The sequence below is a fragment of the Aulonocara stuartgranti genome (assembly GCF_965226115.1).
Source record: "Aulonocara stuartgranti genome assembly, chromosome: 20".
NCBI classification, from domain to species: domain Eukaryota; kingdom Metazoa; phylum Chordata; class Actinopteri; order Cichliformes; family Cichlidae; genus Aulonocara; species Aulonocara stuartgranti.
In genome coordinates this window covers 38,612,377-38,634,243 of record NC_138956.1, presented here as the reverse complement: position 1 = coordinate 38,634,243, position 21,867 = coordinate 38,612,377, and the positions used below count along the sequence as shown (strand labels likewise).

Sequence of the window (21,867 nt, the reverse complement as noted above, 5' to 3'; positions counted from 1 at the left end):
GTCAAGCTTAAGTTATACGGTCAGGAGTTAGAAAGAGAGAGTAAATTTAAGTTTCTTGGATTGTGGTTGGATGAAAGGGTAACACGGGCTGAACACATTCAGGGAATAATGGATAATAAATATAATGAGCGGTTTACTTGGGATGGGCTGGGGAGCAGATAGGAAGTCTTTGAGGGCCATATACCCTGGGTTAGTCAAATCAGTGTTAGATTATGTGTAGCATATAATTCAGTGGCAGACACAAACCTTTCAAAGTTAGACCATATTCAGTATCAGGCACTGAGACTCTGCACAGGTGTGTTTAAAACAAGCCCAACAGCAGCTTTACAGATGGAGATGGGTGAGATGCCACTAGGAATGAGAAGAGAGCAGTTAACACTTAATGGCAAATCTGGACGGCCATGGACAGGATCACCCAACAGAAGAGGTACTAAAACCTTGCAGGAAACAAAGAGCTTCGGATGGACTGTGACTAGGAGAGCATCAGTTCAACATCAGTCAAAGAGTGCCGTTATCAGCAATACCTCCATGGATACTACCTGATGCCACAGGAAGTATCCATTATTGGAAAAGAAGAACAGGGACAGGGTAGTTAATTTAAACGCACATACAGGACAGGCTTATATCGACAAGTATTATAATTATGTACAAATACATACAAATGCATCAAAGAACACAGCCGGTCAAACCGGTGTAGCATTGGTTGTTCCGGAGTTTAAAGTCAAAATAGGGAAAGGATCAGTGACGGACTGTCAGTATACAGAAATGCTCGCAATACGGTTAGCTGTTCACTGGGTAGAAGACATGAGGCCGTTTAAAGCAGTAATTTGTTACGACTCTGGCTCGTCATTGGTCAGTTTACAGAGTAGCCGCTCAGAAAGCAGAGCAGATGTCCTAACAGAGGTTCAGCAACACTTCACAGAATATACACACATGTGTTTATGGATTCCAGCTCACTGTGGAGTCAGAGCAGATGAAATGGCAGACAGAGCTGCAAAGGAAGCCACAAAGCATGGGGTAGTGAACCTGGGTATTAGCCTCTGTCAGACAGAGATAACGAGTATGGTAAGGCAAGAAATGAAGGAAACCTCAGTGATATGTAAATGAAACTGGATCTTATTGATTTACTGCAAAAGGACCCATGAAGTGAAAGTTATCAGGCCTTATTCCAGTTTGTAAAAGAGGGTAAATCGCTCGGGAGAATTTGTTTGTTTGGGGTTTTTTTGAGCGACGGTCCAGTTCACACTCCACACCAGTTGGAGGCGGTAATGCGCCGTTTTGTTTTTTGCCGACCAAAGTAAGAAAAAGAAGAAGAACGTTAACCTGGAGAGACAAGAAGACTCCATCTCCCACAATGCCTCGCACACAACGACCGGCCGTGAGAGGAGAGAAGAGGACGGAGAAGAGTTTGCGCTCCATCCATGGAGCTTTCCTCTGCAGGGCAGTGACGCAGAGGCAGCCGCAGACATGGTGAAGGATCAGGAAGTGGAGCGCATCGCCAGAAAGTTGGATAAAATGGTGCAGAAGAAGAGCACGGTGAGTGAAAGCGGCCGACAGGTGATGGTGAGCGAGGAAGGTAACACTTTGAAATCATGACACAGTTCAGATTTCAAACGGACACACCTGGAATCAGCTCAGAGCTCATCACCTGCAGTCAGGTGATTAGTGATGTCATTACATGGCACAAAATATTCAAACTGTAGTTTCCTGAACTCCAAATGTGACCAACGTGTGCAGCATGATGCAGACAGACCTCTGAGGCTGGACTGACGGAGAGGCTGTAGGCTTGATACTGTTTCTGTGCTGTGATGAGCTCTGAAACCTGACTGAAACTCTTCAAATAAACCTCTGCAGATGATCTGTTAGCTGTTTGACAACTACTCTTTCAAGGATGTTTGATATGAAAGGAAGGTTGGAGATTGGCCTATAATTAGCTAAGACTGCTGGGTCTAGAGATGCTTTTTGAGTAAAGGTTTAACTACAGCCAGCTTGAAGGCTGGTGGTACATAGCTGATTATTAGAGATAGGTTGATCATATTTAAGATCGAAGCATTAATTAATGGCAGGACTTCTTTGAGCAGTCTTGTCCTGCTTTCTGCTGTTACTCTCTTTTGCTTAACTTGCGCTCTTTGACTGTACTGAACTTTCTTCTGTTTGTCTGTCGTCTTGTCATGCAGCTCCTTGAGTTCTTGGTGAAACTTTGTTTGTTATCAAAGAGGTAAAAGATAAAAGAAATATTAGCTGTGTTTTTATTCCACCTGAATGTAAAGGTGTGCTGACCAAAGAAAAATAGTATTGCACAAAGGCAAGGCGAGTTTATTTGTATAGCACAATTCAACAACAAGGTGATTCAAAGCGCTTTACAGAGACATTAGAAACACAAACAATAAAAAGCATGATTTAAAATTGATTAAAACATGCAAACAAACAAACTAATAAACAAACAAACAAAACAGTATATAAAATCAAAACTGATAAAATCAGAACAGTAGATAAAATCAGTAGTTAAATGTAAGTTTTGAAATTTAAGCTTAAAGTGTGGATTTGGTGCTTTATTCAAATGCAGCTGAGAATAGGTGAGTCTTCAACCTGGATTTAAATAAACTGAGTGTTTCAGCTGATCTGAGGCTTTCTGGGAGTTTGTTCCAGATATAAGGAGCATAAAAGCTGAATGCAGCTTCACCGTGTCTGGTTCTGACTCTGGGAACTGATAAAAGACCAGATCCAGATGACCTGAGGGATCTGGAAGGTTCATACTGGGTCAGGAGGTCACTGATGTATTTTGGTCCTAAACCATTCAGAGCTTTATAGGCCAGCATCAGGACTTTAAAGTCTATCCTCTGACGGACAGGCAGCCAGTGTAAAGACCTCGGAGCTGGACTGGTGTGGTCCACTTTTTTTGGTCTTAGTGAGGACTCGAGATTCAAATGTGAAGCTTTACTGAAAAACTTTAATAGTTTTTTAACATTCAGACAGAAACCTTCTTACAGTTTTTCACAACACGTTTATTTAGTAAACGACTAGGTACAATAAAATGGTGGTTCTGTTTACAGGACAATGCTCTGGACCTGCTGAGAGAACTGAAGAACATCAACATGTCTCTGGAGACACTGCAGGTGAGCAACTCCACAAACAATATGGTGATACGAAAAAGCCTGAAATTCACTTGCGTGTCTGATTTAACTGAACTGAAGGTAACACAGGACTCGGTGTTTATGACTTTCAGTGTGCAGTAACACACCGGTGAGATTAAAGTCCACGAGGTTTATGAATACACTAGACCAAATCCATTTATCATTGCTGTGAATGTTTTCATTTAAAGCGCTGCAGAAACGTGTGTGTGTGTGTGTGTGTGTGTGTGTGTGTGTGTGTGTGTGTGTGTGTGTGTGTGTGTGTGTGTGTGTGTGTGTGTGTGTGTGTGTGTGTGTGTGTGTGTGTGTGTGTGTGTGTGTGTGTGTGTGTGTGTGTGTGTAGTCTACCAGAGTGGGTATGTCGGTGAACGCTGTGAGGAAACAAAGTTCAGACGAAGAAGTTCAGACTTTAGCCAAAACTCTCATCAAGTCCTGGAAGAAACTGCTGGGTGGGTAAAGAAAAACCGAAACGTGACATATAATGTGTCTCCAGGTGACTGTTGTCAGTTCGCATGATTTAAGTTGCATCATCAAGTGTTAGAAACCGTAATCCCGAGTGTACAAACAGGAAGTAGAATTATGGCTGCAGTCATTTGTTAGTTTTTATCTGACAGAGGGTTCAGAGGAGAAGAAAAAGGACGGCTCTCCGGTGAGGTCTTCATCCACCTCCAAGGATTATGGCAGCAGTGAAAAAGGGTCTGTTGCACACTGGCGGCGGCGTCAGCTTGTTTACATGTTTGCGATCAGGAGAAAGTTTCAGTCAAATAAGAACTCTTCCTCTCTCCTCCTCCTCAGCAGTAAATCTTCTGAGGGGCCCCCGTCCACCCCCACTTCCCCAACTACCACCACCCTCTCTCAGGTCACCTCCTTCCCCCCTGCCCCCGTAACCATGGGCTGCGTGAGAAGCAAGAGTCGAGAGCTGCTGGTAGCGGCGCTACAGACGGACGGTGAGAAGATAATGAAGTCTGGATCTTTTCAGACTCTGAACCCTGCCTTGATCAGATTAATCTGATCGTATCACTGTCTAAATGAGGAATCTGTGTTTCAGTAATCTCCTGTTTACACAAAGACCTGGAATCTGTCAGAGTTGATAGTCAGGTGTTTGTGGTGCTGTTTACAAGCATGAAGCTAACCAATGTTTGTGTTTTAGATGACCACAAGGCCATCAGAGTGGACTGCGAGCACCTGGCGGCTCAAATCGAAGAACATATCCTTTCGTGTTGCTATTGCTGAAACCTGACCACTGAACAGTGTCGGCGGGAGCATCCTCACAGGAAGGATCTCACTTTACTGGAGCAGATTTCATTCATGATTACATAAAAGCTTCAGTATTAATGAACACCAGCAGCACTACAATAAATGTTCTGCACGTTTTTCCAGTTCCAACACATTTCGCACACACTCTTGATCCTTGACGGCTCGCCATGTGCACAGATCTTCCAGGAGTTTAAGTCGACAGACATGAAATATAAAACCCGTCTACGAAGTCGAATCTCCAACCTGAAAGACCAGAAGAACCCAGAACTGCGCCGCAACGTACTGTGTGGAAACATCTCGCCACATCGCATCGCCTGTATGACTGCTGAGGTCAGTGCGTCTTCCTCTTTAAATAGGGGTCAGGGGCGGAGTTTCACGATACAGTGCAGTGTAACTGTATAACCCTTTATTACTTCTACAGTTACATCCATATATATTTGGACACTGACACAAGGTTTTTTTTGTTTTTTTTTAACCTGTTTTTTAGTTGTATAAAGGACATAATGTGCAGACTCTCAGCTTTCATTCGAGGGTATCCACATTGAAACTGGATGAAGGATTTAAGAGTTTCAGCTCTTTAACATGTGCCACCCTCTATTTAAAGGGACCAAAAGTAATCGGACAATCGTCTGAAAGGCCGATGGATGGTGTGGGCCAGGGGTCGGCAACCTGCGGCTCTTTAGTCCTTGTACTGCGACTCCGCGTGGTTTGGGTAAAATAAATTAGAAGTATTTAGCTGAAGTGTGTTTTACTTGTATTTAGTTCTTTTTTTAACTTGTAGTTCTAAATTGGAAGATTATTGTGATTTTGAAATATAAAAATAAAATTATATTTTATTATTTTTCATCGCTCAAAATAAGCGTCACACTCGCGGAAGCCGGTGTACCCGCAGAAACGTCGTGCATCGAGACTTTCAACCCCAGGTAGGCCAGTTATGGATCTTCGGATCCACATTATGTCAGCAGCTGTTCTCCACCGTGAACTATGTTAAAAACAAACACCGCTCATGCCTCACAGATGACAGCTTACAGTCCTGCGTAAAGATGGAAGCCACGATTTGCAGACGCTGTGTGCAGAGGTTCAGGAGCAGAAGTCCCATTGTAAACATATCACGGCAGATCCGACAATGTTTGCATGAACACGCTTTTCAGCATCTCTTTATTGACCACTTTTCACACACGGTTGCTGTACGCATACAGTCGGTGTTAAAGCTCACAGCCCAACACATACCAACACAGCAGCACAGATAGATGGTAGATGGCCTGTATTTATATAGCGCTTTACTAGTCCCTAACATTATGCACTCCACACTGTATATAAATGCCACTTGTTTTGCACATATTCAACTCTGTATATTTTATATATTTTATTATTATTATTATTATTATTATTATTATTATTTTATTTTATTTTTTTACTATTTAATTTGTAAAAATGTGTACACACACACACACACACACACACACACACACACACGTAGGAAAATATTTAGTATACACATCCAGAAATGCATACACTATTATATATTGTACATATATTTATTAGTTTCAGGTTGGCCATTCTTGTATTTTGCTCGTTTGTGTTGTTGTGTTTGCACATCTCTGTTGCTTGTGGGGCTCGCACACAAGAATTTCACTCGCATGTGCTGTGCCAGTGTGCCTGCACATGTGATGTGACAATAAAAAGTGATTTGATTTGATAAGGACCCCAAAGCGCTTTACACATCCAGTCATCCACACATTCACACACTGGTGATGGCAGTTACATTGTAGCCACAGCCACCCTGGGGCGCACTGACAGAGGCGAGGCTGCCGGACACTGGCGCCACCGGGCCCTCTGACCACCACCAGTAGGCAACGGCTGAAGTGTCTCGCCCAAGGACACAACGACCGAGACTGTCCAAGCCGGGGCTCGAACCGGCAACCTTCCGATTACAAGGCGAACTCCCATCGCTTGAGCCAGATAGCACAGAGGTTAAGGCGGCGAGGCGTGATTGCGGGTGACTCTCAGGTGCGTCCGCCTCCTCTGCAGCGGCACTGCAGACCACGCCCTGCCACACCCATTAACCTGGTAAAATACATATGTAGGCAGAATTTTGCAAATATCTATTTTTCATTTTTTTTTAGCAGCATAGTGCTTTTTTCCAAAGTCAGGTCAAGGCTCCAAAAGCCCAAAGGCGATATGAGGGTGGCGGCTCACAGTTTTTGTTTGCTGGATCACTTTAGTTCAGCTGGGTGTTTCCTTTTGTTATATTTCTTTAAGAGTTCAAAATGTGTTAATTACATAATGTAATTTTCTCCATACCACTTCATGGATTCATAAGCAACACACCTTAGTTGAAGCATAAAGGTAAAAAAAAAAAAACCAATATATGCAGTGTTATTTTCATTTTAGATGTCAAAAAGTATTTGCGGCTCCCAGTGTTTTCTTTTGCGTGGAAACTGGCTCCAAATGGCTCTTTGGGTGTTAAAGGTTACTGACCCCTGGTGTGGGCAATTCCTTCGTCATGTCATCATCAGTGAAGAATAAAGATTTGACTTGATGTTTGGTTCTTGCATTTGGAAGATTTTGCTGTGAACAGACATCATGCAGTCAATGCAGCTCTGAAACAAACAAAGACAAACCGTCTGAGAAATTGCTGCAATATTAGGAGTGACAAAATCATCCTGAGAAAGAAAGCGAGCACTGGTGAACTCAGCAAGGTAAAAAGACCTGGACGTCCATGGAAGACAACGGTGGTGGATGCTCGCAGAATCACGGTGCAGAGAAACCTCTTCACAACGTCAGCCAAGGGAACAACACTCTCCAGGAGGAAGGCGTGTCGATACCCAAGTGCAGCATAAAGAGCAGACTGTATGACAGAAAGCACAGAGGGTTCACTGCAGGGTGCAACCATTCATAAGCCCCGAGAATAGAAAGGCTCGATCGGCTACAAACGTCTAAAAACGCCGGCACAGCTCTGGGAAAACATTCTTTGGACAGATGAGGCCAAGATCAAGAGAAAAGTATGGAGAAGGCGTGGAACAGCTCGTGATCCAAAGCATACAGCATCATCTGTAACACACGGTGGAGGTAGTGTGATGGTTTGGACGTGCATGGCTGCCAGTGGCACTGGGATACGAGTAGGGATGGGTATCGAAACCCGGTTCTTGTTGAGAACCGGTTCCCACTGTTTCAATTCCTTGGAATAGTTTGCCATTTTTGCAAACGATTCCCTTATCGATTCCAGTCGCCCCGAATGACGTCACCACGTTGTGGAGCGTCATTTACCTGGCAGGAAACACGGCGGCTCAAACGCTCAAAAGTTTGGTTATACTTTACGAGAACGGATGACGACAGGGCAACTTGCAATACTTGCAAAGTAAATATTTCATTTAAGGGAGGAAACACTACGAATATGCAAAAGCATTTGCTCACAAACACGCGATGACCTTAAATGAATGTCGTGTTTTTAATTCTGGACTCGTGAATCTCAACCCAGCAGCAGCGGTAACGTTTGCACATCCTCTCCCGTTAATGCGGCAGGTAAATAATCAACTAACAGTGCATATTATGTTAGCGCGATCTGCCTTATTACAAACCTGCCATTACTGTGCATTTAGTGACCATGATGAGAGACAGAGTCTGGCTCAGATGCTGGCAGTTCTCGCTGCAGTCTGCCGGCAGCGTCTCCTTTCAGGCAGGATAGACGAATGTCACCGAGCAGTGACTCAGTTTGTGGTCAAAGGCTTGCACCCGTTTGCCACAGCAGATGATTTTCAGTAAGTGAATGTGTGTAATTGTAGGCAGGGACATTACTGGATATTCTTGTGTAATTGCTACAGAATAATTTATGTTATACTTTGTTATTGCTACAGAAGAATATTTATTTTATTATTTTACATTTACAATTTTTTTCCTGGGGACCCTGTGACACCCCATTGAAGAGCCGCAGGCTGGATCTCTTAAGATCTCACTGTTGGGTTTGTAAGGCCATGTTACTCCTAAATTTCTATCTTGTTCAAAGAGAAGATATAAAACAAAGTTCTAAGCTAGTCGACCTTAGTGTCCTCCTTTTTAAAAAGAATCGATAAAGAATCGAATCGTTAAACAGAATCGAAAATGGAATCGGAATCGTGAAAATCTTATCAATACCCATCCCTAGACATGAGTGTTTATGATGATGTGACCGAAGCAGCAGAACGAACTCCTGAGGTGTTCAGAGACAGACTGTCTACGTGCAGTCAGAGTCAGTGTGTTTCATAATACAGATGACCCGAAACACACAGCCAGGAGTTTATTGGAAAATTCTTCAAGGGCCAAGTCAGTCAGCTGATCTTAGCCCAACTGAGCGTTTCACTGGTTGGAGTCAGACAGAAAGGCCCACAAACAGGAAGTGAAAGTTGCTGCAGTAAAGGCCTGCAGAGCGTTAAAAAGCAGCATCTGGTGATGTCCAAGACTTCAGGCAGAGGGTCTTCAACCAAGTATAAGAAATGAACATTTTATTATATGTAATTGGTCCGATTACTTTTCTGTTTTGTGTTTGATTGCATTAAAATGCTTTAGTTCCTCACATTTATGCAATCTTTTTGTTCAAACCATTGAATTAAACTGAAAGTCTGCACTTCACCTGCATCTCAGTTGTTTCATTTTAAATTGATTGTGGTGATTTACAGAGCCTAAATTAGAAAAAAGTTGTCTCTGGCAAAATATTTATAGGCCTAATATTGTTTTATTCTGAAAGTCTAAATGGGAAGTAATTTGTTTTAGTTTCACGTTAGTGAGATGAGGTCAAGAGCCCACTGAGCTTATAGAGTGAAACGGTAAGAATCCCCATTTGTGCAGCGGTGGTTTGTATGAATGTAAACTGGATAACTACAAAAAGGAGTGGAGTCAGTGGGTCGAATGAAGGTGTGTGTGTGTGTGTGTGTGTGTGTGTGTGTGTGTGTGCACGCGCAGGAAATGGCGAGTGCAGAGCTGAAGCAGATGAGAGAGGCTCTGACAAAAGAGTCGATCAGACAGCATCAGCTTTCCAAGGTCGGAGGAACTGAGACGGACATGTTTATCTGCAGCAAGTGTCATGGAAAGAGCTGCACGTACACACAGGTATGAGCACATCTTCAGGCTGATGGTCGCTGTTCTCTGACCAGTTTTCACCACCTCATTCTCGTGTTCAGGTGCAGACCCGCAGCGCTGATGAGCCCATGACCACTTTTGTTTTGTGTAACGACTGCGGCAACCGATGGAAGGTAAGGCCCCTGACTCTGAGAAATACACAGGACATGTGGACTGGCGTTGACACTGATCAGTGTTACAGACGGCGCTGTCTTGGAAATATTTAGGGCCATATAAAAGTTTCTCTTCTGCAAATATTTGATAAATAGCTAATCGACCTACCCTCTTTCTCATCACCCTTCTTAGAGGTCTACACAGCAGTCACACCCACCCTCCTTCCTTCAGTACATCCATGAATCCTCTCTGAAGTCTTCCTCTTTTGTGGAGCTTTTGTTCACTTGTCTTGTGCACTGTCTGTTGCTTTGAATGTTTGAGCTCAGGTTTGCAGCTTCTGCCTCCAGATGGTGGCAGCAGAGGCTGAATTACAGCTTCCCCCTCTTCCTCTCAGCTCTATCTGCATGCTAACCTTCTTTACCTGACCTTCTGATCTTACCATACCCTCTCACCCTGACCTAGCTGATTTAGCTGCTGACTCAGGTCAAAGTGAAGCAACTAAATGGAGAAGCAGGTGATTTATGAGAAGAGCAAAGCTTCAGTTCAATTCATTTTCATTTATAAAATGCCAAATCACAACAGCAGCTGCCTCAAGCTGCTCAAAGCGAAAAGATTTGAGTTACCAGATCTGCATTTGTTTGTTAGCTCTGTGGTGTGTTTTTCCACTGCAGGTGTGCACTTTGATCTTTTTCCACTGAGCTTCTGCCTCTGATTTCTGAGGTGCTGAGATTCATAGTGTCTGTTTAGGGCCAGGTGACAGTCGGATCTGTTTCTGACTGTTTCAGGTTTCTCTGCATTGGGTCTGATTGAGGTGTCTCTTTGTATTTGTCTTTCAGTTCTGTTGAAGAAAACTCGGCCGTTTATTCTTCTGTCAAGAAGCAAATTGAAGTTATTGAAGTTTATTTTATTTTTTATTTTTTTGGTGTAATTTCTTTTTATATATCAAACTAAATGCTGCAATGTATTTGGAGAGACAAAAGCCAGCTGATGTTGTCCATTGGTTGAATTGGTTTTGTATTGATGACTGAGACTTCCTTTCTGAAGACGCTTGAGCCAGATTCAAATCACAGCTCATAGTGTGTCTTTCTTTGCCATGATGTGCTGAACATATTAAATCTGCTCTTGGATGAAGACCATCGAATCGCTGTTTTTATTGTTTTGGCTTCAGAAATCACCATCATCAATAAAAAGGGAAACCATCCCTGCCCCCTGGTGAACCTTGAAGTTTACTCACAAAGAAATCGGCAGTCTTTCTTTTAGAATTTCATTTGAATGGAGAGACGCAGAATATCAACCAAAAATCTAGAGAAACACATTAGACAAAACTGATGTCATGTTATTGGCTGAAATGAGTATTTGAGCCTTTACAACCCAGCTAGAATTCCGGTTCCCACCGTAGACCTGCCCATGGCTGGAATGAAGTAAAAGACGACCACCATGAACTTGGTGAGGCATTGAGTTTGAGTATTCAGAAATTGGACTGAAATGTTCAAGCAGGCCCATCTGACGTTTGCAGTGAACATCTAAATGATTCAGGAAAGCCGGGTGAGCAAGTGCTGTGGTCAGATGAAACCAAAATGGAACTGAGTTCTACCCGCCGTATGACCCAAAGAACAGCATCCCCACCGTTGGGCATGGAAGTGGAAACTTGCTTGAAGTCGTTTTTCTGAGTGTACAGGCCCTGTGTCTTCAAAGTACAGGGCCATGTACCATTAAAATCTTGGACCAGAACCTCGTCCCCTCAGCCTGAATGCTGAAGATTGGTTGTGGGTGGGTTTTCCAGGAAGACCTTAAACATAGCACTAAGAGAACAAAGGACCGGCTAAAGACGAAGATCCAGAATGAGGTATTATGCACCGTCCTCACCAGTCTCCTGTCCTCAGGTCGATGAAAAGTCTGTGGTGAGAGTTGAAGCTTCGAGTTAATGCAGAATAGTTTGTCTCCTTTGAAATGAACCAGAAACCATTTCTTTCTTTGTGGGAAAACTTTCATCACATAATGATTTCTTTCACTGTAATTTCCCCAAAGACTTGTTAGACTGAGTCAGTGGTGGTACGATGTCATCGGCACTTGGGTTTGATTATAATAAATGATGTTGTGTTTTCAGTCATTCTGTAGGTTGGACTGGCTTCCAATCTGAAAAATGTTGATTAATACGAACTGAGAAGAATTCGGCTGGTTTACATGCCACCTGTAGGAAAAAAAAAATCTTGATGGTTGTTTAGCTGAGTGTGACTTTTAGCTCATCGAGACGAATGAACGATGACCTCGTGCAGCGTTGAGGTACCAGCATTGTCTCTCCACTCCTTCACAGTTCATCTTCACTGTCGGTCAGTGAAAATGAGATTAATTTACCCTCAGACTATTTGCAGAGTTACTCTAATCCTCTATTTAATGGATTATAATTCCCATTGTTAGTTTGTGCAAAACAGCCAACGAGTGACAACAAACCTTCTTCCTCTACTTGACTGGTTACAGTACCAGTGAACCCTGATGATTGCTAATCCTGGTTATATCACCCCTGAAGGTGTTCAACGCCTCAAATTCAACACAAATGTTCACACAGACTCGGGAAAGGTTTTTCCTCCAAGACTCAACAAATATTTTTCAGGCTATAACCGAAAGGAGCTTCATGCCCCAAAATGTCAAGGACAAGTCTAAACGGACGAGGCTGGTTGGCTGATAGGCAGATTAAACAGATCTGTGATGGTGGCAGTCGGATGCATATCTAACCTGGCCTGGACAGACCAACATGCTCTTACTTTTGAGAAGTTAAACAGTATTCGTCTGAATAAATGTGGACGTTAACACTGTACCACGAAGCATCCAGCAAAAGACAGACTACTTAAACAAAGAGCAGAGGCCTCGTGCTGTTTTTCTAAATGCTGCTGGTGTTTGGAAGTGTGTTGACGGGTAGGATGAAGAGTGGTGGGGAAACAGAGCTGAGAAGGATTCTGTTGTGTTTGTTGTGGAAACACCGGTGAGCTCTTCCCATACATGAGCATGAAGAGAGACAGAGAAAACAGATATAACATATGTACAAATGAATCTTTTCACAAGTCTATTTTTGTCAAGAGAACATAATTGGTGCTCAGTGGAAACCGTCTGAGATTATAGATTTCAGGGAGCTGGTTCATTATTTTCTGTGTTCGTGGAAACTTTATTGAGTTGTACTCTTGGCTCCTGTTGTGCTCTAAGAACTGTTTATTAGAAAGTGTCTGACCTTAACCCAGCAGCAGAGAAGTTGTGTCCTGGACTCCAAAGAATTCCCCTCGTTCTGGACACGACACTGAGGATCAGGATTTTGTCACAGTCATTCAAACCAGGCAGCAGCAGATTAGTGACTGACCTCGAGCTGTGGACGGACACGTTTGTGTCATTTTAAGCTTCTTCCTGTCCTACAATGGTGTTTGTCTCCATCCTTCACCCAGCGTGATCGTTACTGGGAACAGTTTAACCCTTACCCTCCTGCTTCCTGTGCTGATGATTTTATATTAGCTCTGTAGCTAACCGTGAACTAAAGTTCTATATATCCTGACTTCCTGGACTAAAATCTGAAACTCCAGTCAGCGATAACGGGTATCGTGATTACCAGCCTTCTCTGTTAAGCCGGGCTCTTTGCTTCAGGCTCACATAAAAAAGGTATTTGACACGTCACGTCAGTCTTGTTTCTTATCAAATGATCCCTGTGAGCACCCCCTGCTCAGATGCTTTATCAGATGAGGATAAATAAAAATACAACACCTCTGAAAAAGACAAAATCTAAAAGTAAAATATTTATTTTTTAACAGATTTTTATTTTTTAATTTATTGTCTATTAATTGTAGTTGTTGTAAAATGTATTTATTTTGATTGTAAGCCCAACAAGGGACAATTGTTGAAAATTAGCAATAGCTATAAACTTATGTGCGTTACATCAGTTTCATGTTTTGTACTTGGACTATGTTAAACTGCACTGTCCCTTTTTAGATAAATAAATTAAAATAATCTGACAGCAGCAGAAACTGGTTCATCTAAAGATTTGAATTATTTTGTGTCTGAACGCGCTCAGTGCTGTTTGTTTTTAAGCTGTGAGACTTTAGACTGTATCCATGGAAACATCAAAGCTTCCTGTCACACAGCCTGATTTGTCACAGATCAAAGCGAAGTCTGTGACTTTACCACAAAGTCAGATATACGTGTTGGTGATCTGTGGCGAGCGTAGACCCTCAAGTTCATCATCACATCAGCTGGACCGACTTCACCAACCCTGCAAACACCGTTAGGTTTTCCTCTTCATCGAGGCCGAAGGTTAGAAAGAAATCCTACCATCAGAACACGGGAAACCAGCGAGCTAGCACCCTGACATGGTTAATGAAATCTGTGTGTGCAAGCCACTGCAACCCCCTCTGGCCTCTGCTCCGTAGCTGCTGGGTGACCTCTCGTTTGGGGCTCTACTCAGCTCTTCCCAGGAGGGTGGCACGGTTCCCCCCCCTTTAGTGGTCCTCCTCGGGTCCTCGTACTCTGGGGCCTCTGGATGTCTGGGGCCTGGATCTCCTCCATACCTGCTTCATACCCTGGTGGACGGGGCTGTGGCTCCCCACACTCCCTAGCAGATCGTTACATGGAGAAACCTTCGGAATACAAGCATGCTGATGCACACAGGTGTACACACAGGTGTTCACAGACGCGGACTACAGCTTTCTTGGCTGCTGCCTCAAAGCACATTGTGCGCTGTCTATCTTGCGTGCTGCACAATATCGTTTATTATTTAGTATCTACTGATATCTACTGCTAGCTAGTTTATTGTGATGGTGCTGTTTTTTTTATGTTGCTCTTTGTTGTTTGCTTTCTTGTTTTTTTTTCTCCATACAGGTGACCCAGGTGTTTTGTTTGTTTTTCTTTCTTTCTTCCCCCTTTCTCACAGTCTCTTCTCTCCTCTATTTTTCTTTCTCTCCCTCTCTTTCTTTCATTCTTTCTCCCTGTCCTATCCCGCAGTCATGTCTGTCCCGACTTTAAAAAATGAAAATAAAATAAATTCATAATTATAAAGGTCAATCAAATGGACCAATATGGCAAGGCCATGATGATCCACTTGGTAAAATAAATTCGCTTGGCATCTTTCTTGGCCTTAAGACAACAATTCTGATGGCTAAAGATCCAAACGGGACACACAAAAAAAAGAGTGTGTCGGTGCTGGTCAGTTATCATAATAACAGCGTTTTAGCCTGGGAGATTTTATTGATTCAGTCCTTGGTGTTAACACAGGTGTGAACACTGTCTGACCTCTCAGGTCATTTCTGTCACAAAACAAGCAGCCTCTCGTTGGATCTTCAGTTTTCTCTTTATATTTGTACAATTAAAATCACAGTTTTAACAAAATAGAAAATAAATAACATCAACAATACGAAGAGAAATGCATCGTGTGACTGGTCTGCTGAAGAGGGAGGCATCTCCTGTTTGGAACCTGTGGCCTCCGCCTCCATCTACCAGCGTTCCCATGAAGCAGTGCAGGAAGCGTCCGACTCACAACATGGGCTGCTTTTTTGCACCTGGGATTTCCTCCCGCCCCCCTTCCTGAATGGACCAACCACAGATGAGCCCGGTGGCCTCCTGCAGCTAATCAGGAGCCACAGACAGTGATGAGGTCAAAAGTGAGAGGTCGCAGAGGTCAGCAGCAGCAGCGCCCAGGTAGGCAGCCCCGGTGTGTGTCTGTGTGTGTGTGTGATACTATACTTACAGGGCCTGTTATAAATTTGTAAGAAAACAGATGTGGCGACCATAAACATTCACGTAATGGCAGCGTACGTCTGACTTAAAGAAGATAAAATTCCAACTTCACCTGCGCGTTATTCTTGGTCGTAAACAGTGAAGCGTTCTCCACCCGCACAAACAAAACCTCCTGTGTCACTTTTAACAGGTCCTTCTTCTTATGGTCTCTGCGACACGAGGCAGACACAATGTTCATTTATTACAACACAAACGTCCGCCTGCAGCTTTGCACTCTTTACATTTCATCTCTCAGTGATAGTAGTTTTTGGTTGCAGACTAGTTATGAACAATAATCATTATTACTGATTATCCATTCATTTTAAAGACACAGCGGTCACAGCAGCTTCGTTTACTCCGAAACTCAAATCTGTGTCTTTCTGACCATTAATGGAAGGAAAGTATTGATTATTGAACGGTCCGTGTAAGTAAAGTAGCACTGATTCTGTGTGTGTTTTCTAAACTCCAGTGTTTTTATTGCTCTGTGTGTGTGTGTGTCGGGTGTAATCAGTCTCATTGGGTCATCCTCTTCTGGAAAAACCAGGACGAGGAGAGACCACGGCAAACAAAAGTAGGTGAAATGTTCCACGTTCAGTTCTGTGATATAAAATATTCACGTAGTCGTTTGTTAATCAGTAGTTGGAGGAAGCGGCGCCCCCCTGTGGTCAGGAGTAAAGTCATCGATCCAGCGAACTACCAAAGATGAAGCGTCTCAGGAAGCGTCATGTTTCCAGTTCAAAAACAGAGAAAGGGAACGACGCAGCATTCATCTTTTTCTTTGAACCGCATCATTCCTGAAGTGCGAGGTGGAGTCAGCTGGCTCTGTGAAAGGAGATGCTAAGGAGCAAGGCTGGTAAAAATCCACAAAGAGCTGATGGCACATGTGAATATTTTTCCCACTGAAAAAACAATCACCCCAGTAAAACTTCAGTGTCATTCGCTGGTGCCCTCAGGAGCAGGTGGGAAACATGAACCAAAGCAGAGGTGAACCGTGAGGAGGAGGAAGGCAGGGATGGATCAGGGATCAGCTTAGTCTGATTTCAGTGACGTAAAACTCATAAATCACCTAAAATCAATAAGTTCACTGCTATTAAAATTCATCTGTTTGAGCTGAAACTGTTGGCCAGGAGTTTGTCTTAATATTTAACTGCTAGTTTTTAATCACTGCACTGCACTAACCCTGCACATAACAAGGTCTAACTGACGTCAAAGGCCTGATTAAGATTTCAAATTCGAGAAAAATATATATATTTTTATAAACATTGTAAATCTGTTTCCAGGGTTTTTTTTCTTGTTTTCAAAATGATTATCTCCATATTAAGAGAAGGTGACTACAAAAGAAGAAAGAAGTGAGCAGGAGTGTGACTAAAAGGAAGAAAACATGAAGTGGAGAGACGATGAAGATGAGTACGTGGGAAGAGCTGAGGATGGAGTGATGACTGCTTGAAAGATTTGGATGGAGGCAGAGCGCAGGTTGGATGAAGATGTTTAGGAGTAGGACTCGGAGGGCGTACGGGAGCCGCCATGAACCAGCGCCTTGTAGATGTTGGAGGCAAGGAATCGTGGGTAGGAGTCCCTGTGCATCAGCGTGTAGATCTGCAGCTGGGCGTCTTCAAAGGTGTGTGGCGTCGGATCCTGCATCTTCCTGTTGATCACCTCTCGAACCCGAGCATCCAGACTCACCTGGAGGGAAAAACACACTTTGATGCAACAAAGCAGTTCAGGTTTCACTACATAAAGAAACAGTGTGACTAATGAGCCAGCCAACCTGGAGCTGGAGACGTGACTGATAGGAGCTCACGAGAGACTCTTAACCAGGCACACTGCATTGAACAGCTGCTGCTAAACCCAACTCAGGCTACTGTGTCGTCTCCACATGTCTTTAACATGGAAATAACATTTCACTAACTGAGCCCACGTCCTCATTTTAGGTTTGACAGCATTTTAGTAGGTAAAAGTGATGCTTTGGCATGAATTGAGCTGCGGTTTGGGGAAGGCCTCGAAGGAGACTGGCGATGGCTCCCGGGCCTGGCAGATCCCAATGCACTAAATAGAAGTGAAGAAGTTGAAGAATGGAGAAGAAAGAGAGAGGGAGGGTGAGGCACGTAAACGAGAATGATCGGCTTGCAGAACTGGGGGAACCTCTGTAGATGACAGCCGGAAGGAGCGTTTGGAGGCGTGGTCCTGCTCCTGAAATCCCGATACATAATCTCCAATAAAAATGTTGGATGTCTTGATGCTCAGTCATCCAGGTAAGTAAATCCCAAAAGGCTGATTCTGTTCATCTGGACGTTTTCGGTGGGAGAAACGTTTCATCACTCAAGGAACCGACCTCACAGCCCATTGTTCATTCAGTGGGCTGGATTCAGTCATTGTGCAAATGTGCTCTTTATAAGGTTGAAACCTGCAGTCAGCTGAGACTGAAGGAGTCACTTAGACGATCGTGAAACGTTTCTCCCACTGAAAACGTCCAGATGAACAGAATCAGCCTTTTGGGAAAAATGTTGGATGTTGTCTTCAGGAGCTGCGTACCCAAAAGTATAGTGAGAGTGACCTGTGAGAGTCTGTCACAGGCAGAAGACTTTCTACAGAACTGCAGGCGAGGATCTGAATGGATCACGATCCAGAGTTGTGCCTGTGGAGTGGTCGGTGGGTGTTGTGGTGGTGATCCCTGAAGCAGACAGGCCTAAGAAGAGGCCTATGGAGCTTGGTTTACTTGTGGACTCTGGAGGCTGCAGAGCGGTAACAATGGGCAGAACGCATCTCTGGTCATGGTTGAATGAACCAAACCTCTGCTGTGAGAGTTAGGGGAAGCCTTGAGCAAGACTTTTGTTCAGTCTTAAAGAAATTCTGGCAAATGATCAGGCAACTCTGGGGGGAAGCAGATTTATGGTTGAGCAGTGTTTGCTGCCTATAGGCTGCAGACTACCCATCTGCCTGCAGAGAGCTCTGCTGCCAGAGGGAGGCAGTGTACAGAGTCTGTGGTTCAACCATCTGAGAGCCACTCTTGCTCATGTTGTTGTTGATCTTACATACAAAAAGTAGAAATTGAGTATTGACTCCTGTTCCCGGTGAACTCTGCTATCGCTCCCTTCTCTATTCCAGCCCACTTATCAACCAATCAACAATGCAGATACTTACATAATCTACACCCAGAGGCGCTCAGTCAGGATCGAGAAGAGTGCACGGAAATAAAAAAACAAACACGTCGCCCCCTCTGTCCCTTCAAAGGTATCGAGTATCGTCCCTTTGTATGGAGCTATCTGTTCTCTGAGTGTATAACTACAGTCAGAGCCTCGTCTTTGCCTGCAGAAAGTCAGACTGGTTCTTTGTCTTCGTTTATTCCCTTTGTCAACAATTCTGTTTATTATTTTTATGGATGATGGTGGAGAGCCCACAGAGACCAGTTACTGGCCCAAATGGACGAGTTTAACCCTGTAAACCAGGACCTGTCGCTGGCACCAGACAGGTGTTTTCAAATGGTTTTAAAAATCATATTACTCCAGTTCTGACCTCCTTACGCTGGCTTCCATTTGAATTTGGGATCTATTTTAAATCCTTTTACTGGTTTTTAAATCCTTAAATGGTATATTTGCCTTATACGGTTCACTCCGGTCAGCTGAGCAGCTGAAACTTAGAGGAGACCCTGAAGCTCTTCCTCTAGTAGGCGGTCGACTTCAGACGTGGTTTTTAAAAACTCATTTTTATACACTGGCCTTTGACTCAGTGGGTAACTGACACTGTTATTCTATTGTTAGTTATTTATTGTACTTTTTGTTCTTCTGCTGTACAGCACTTGGGCCAGCTATGTGTTCTAAGTGCTACATAAAGGAATTATGGTACGGGAACTGTAACTCCCATAACTGCTTACCAATTTGTTCAATTAAAAGAATCGCAAGTTTCTGACAGCCGCGAGTACAACAATGGACTGCACCAAAATGCTTATGGGTGCATTCCCACCTACATGATACAGGAAGTGAATTTTGTTATTGAAAAATCTGCTAACTTTACACGGGTCTCGCTCTGGGCCCGGGATTCTCTGGGATCTGTGTTTTGGGCCAATCACGGGCCTTTACCTGGCTGAGCAGGTGTCTAGTATAACCAGCTTCCCCTGGCTGAGTGATGTTTGAGGCTGGTGAAGAGGACTGGCTATTTAGATTTGTGTCGTTTGCAGCTTTAACACAATCGCTGTGTGTGCACGTCTGCTCGTTGCATTAAAGACTAACAGGCTATGTTGGGACCAACGCAGGAGCATTAGGACCGTTACACTCCTCGTCCCCTTCATAGACCACGGTACTACTTCTGTTTACATTATACATGCTTCCCTTAGGCAGCATCATTAGAAGACATAGCATACATTTACATTGCTATGCAGATGACACCCAGCTCTATCTGTCCATGAAGCCAGATAACACACACCAATGAGTTAAACTGCAGGAATGTCTTAAAGACATAAAGACCTGGATGGCCGCTAACTTTCTGCTTCTTAATTCAGATCAAACTGAGATTATTGTACTCGGCCCTGAAAAGCTTAGAAATATGGTATCTAAGCAGATTCTTACTCTGGATGGCATTACCTTGGCCTCCAGTAACACTGTGAGGAACCTTGGAGTCATTTTTGACCAGGACATGTCCTTCAACTCACATATTAAACAAATATGTAAGACTGCGTTCTTCCATTTGTGCAACATCTCTAAAGTTAGAAATATCCTGTCTCAGAGTGACGCTGAAAAACTAGTTCATGCATTTATTACTTCCAGGCTGGACGACTGTAATTCATTATTATCAGGAAGTCCTAAAAACTCCCTGAAAAGCCTTCAGCTAATCCAAAATGCTGCAGCAAGAGTCCTGACAGGGACTAGAAAGAGAGCATATTTCTCCTGTTTTGGCTTCCCTTCATTGGCTTCATGTTAAATCCAGAATTGAATTCAAAATCCTGCTCCTCACATACAAGGTCTTAAATAATCAGGCCCCATCTTATCTTAATGACCTTGTAGTACCATATCACCCTATTAGAGCACTTTGCTCTCGCTCTGCAGGCCTACTTGTTGTTCCTAGAGTATTTAAAAGTAGAATGGGAGGCAGAGCCTTCAGTTTTCAGGCCCCTCTTCTGTGGAACCAGCTTCCAGTTTGGATTCAGGAGACAGACACTATCTCTACTTTCAAGATTAGGCTTAAAACTTTCCTTTTTGCTAAAGCATATAGTTAGGGCTGGACCAGGTGACCCTGAATCCTCCCTTAGTTATGCTGCAATAGACGTAGGCTGCCGGGGGATTCCCATGATGCATTGAGTTTTTCCTTTCCAGTCACCTTTCTCACTCACTATGTATTAACAGACCTCTCTGCATTGAATCATATCTGTTATTAACCTCTGTCTCTCTTCCACAGCATGTCTTTTATCCTGTCTTCCTTCTCTCACCCCAACCGGTCGCAGCAGATGGCCCCGCCCCTCCCTGAGCCTGGCTCTGCCGGAGGTTTCTTCCTGTTAAAAGGGAGTTTTTCCTTCCCACTGTTGCCAAAGTGCTTGCTCATAGGGGGTCATATGATTGTTGGATTTTTCTCTGTATCTATGAAGCACCTTGAGGCGACTTATGTTGTGATTTGGTGCTATATAAATAAAATTGAATTGAATTGAATTGGATGGATGAGCACCAGGGTACATCCATGCAGCCCCAGCAGGTCCCCGAGGCCATCTGCTGGCTGTGCAGCAAACAAGATCTAAAGGAGTCGGAGCTTTTCCATCAGTGGCCAAACTGTGGCGCTGTCTCCCCCTGAGTCTGACATCTCATTGGGTTCCTTCTCAAAGCAGCTAAAAACCTTTTAAACCTGCTTTTGGGAACTTTTCTGTTTTTCTCTCTGATGCTATCTGGAAAGATTCTATGGAAATACAGTTTGACTCATTTTGAACTGTCAGAAGCAAAAATGATAACTGAAGACACATTTCTGCTCCCCACAGCTTACATCCACTGGTGTGGCTCGACCGACAGATCAGCTGACTCAGAACCCACGGAGCAGACGCTCCTCCACAGCCAGAGGTTGGAGAGAAGTCTCCAGAAGCATGGCCTCAGCTTTGGTGGTGCTGTCCAGCGTGCTGTAACTTGTCATTTCAACTGCTGAAATCAATTAAATATTTTCTTTACCTCCTTAAAGAAAGAAAACCCGAACACTGAGAGTGCCAGTGCTGAAAATCCAAGACGTACGGCTGTAAGGTGCACCTGTAAACACCTGGATTTTAGAAGCTAATGTGGGAGAAATACGCACTCTTTCTGTAGCGTTTGGGATTAAATGAAGAATTTTTTTCCAAAAAAGTCTGGAGTTGGTTTCTTCGAGGATAGCAATGAGAATGCGTAAACAGGAAGTAAATCCTGGTGTCAGAACCTGTATCCAGTGTTTTTGTAACAGAGCGATCACAGCTCTGGCTTAGACACACCTTACATCTTACAGCTCTGTGCACCTGTTGTATAGTTCACACACTGGTCCTCTAAACAGTGAGCACTGGTATAACCCCAGCTGAAAAACAGTC

The 21,867-nt window shown here is 43.6% G+C and overlaps 2 protein-coding genes and 1 long non-coding RNA gene across 11 annotated transcripts in view; 2 read left to right on the top strand and 1 right to left on the bottom strand.

The window, feature by feature from the left end:
• The first annotated feature begins 1,325 nt into the window (after positions 1–1,325).
• tcea2 (transcription elongation factor A (SII), 2) lies at positions 1,326–21,589 on the top strand. Of its 3 annotated transcripts, none has more exons than XM_082520045.1 (10): positions 1,326–1,536; positions 3,054–3,116; positions 3,475–3,580; positions 3,746–3,827; positions 3,927–4,078; positions 4,282–4,339; positions 4,565–4,718; positions 9,327–9,473; positions 9,545–9,616; positions 21,301–21,589. In XM_082520045.1, the coding sequence occupies exons 1-10, from the start codon at positions 1,468–1,470 to the stop codon at positions 21,439–21,441; spliced, it is 1,044 nt and encodes a 347-aa protein (XP_082376171.1). In that variant the 5' UTR covers positions 1,326–1,467; the 3' UTR covers positions 21,442–21,589. The 3 variants fall into 3 exon arrangements, with proteins under 3 accessions (XP_082376171.1, XP_082376172.1, XP_082376173.1); XM_082520046.1 differs by having other exon boundaries at positions 1,327–1,536; positions 3,930–4,078; positions 21,301–21,588; XM_082520047.1 differs by lacking the exon at positions 21,301–21,589 and adding an exon at positions 10,433–10,732 and having other exon boundaries at positions 1,331–1,536.
• On the top strand, positions 4,751–5,964 carry LOC309697878. The gene is made up of 3 exons (XR_014273947.1): positions 4,751–5,100; positions 5,249–5,311; positions 5,406–5,964. It is a non-coding gene; the product is annotated as an uncharacterized lncRNA (long non-coding RNA).
• Positions 14,908–21,867, bottom strand: part of rgs19 (regulator of G protein signaling 19) — a 46,067-nt gene continuing 39,107 nt past the window's right edge. For all 7 annotated transcript variants that reach the window (XM_082520059.1, XM_082520060.1, XM_082520058.1 and 4 more), the window contains one exon: positions 14,908–17,027. In XM_082520059.1, coding sequence (XP_082376185.1) covers positions 16,833–17,027 — 195 coding nt within the window. In that variant the 3' untranslated portion in view covers positions 14,908–16,832. The remainder of the gene's footprint in view (positions 17,028–21,867) is intronic.

Excerpts from the sequence above, each read along its gene's own strand:
- tcea2 (XM_082520045.1), top strand. The coding sequence starts at position 1,468 with ATGGTGAAGGATCAGGAAGTGGAGCGCATCGCCAGAAAGTTGGATAAA. Across the intron at positions 4,340-4,564 it reads GCGGCTCAAATCGAAGAACA|GATCTTCCAGGAGTTTAAGT; the intron begins TATCCTTTCGTG and ends GCCATGTGCACA. Across the intron at positions 4,719-9,326 it reads TCGCCTGTATGACTGCTGAG|GAAATGGCGAGTGCAGAGCT; the intron begins GTCAGTGCGTCT and ends GTGCACGCGCAG.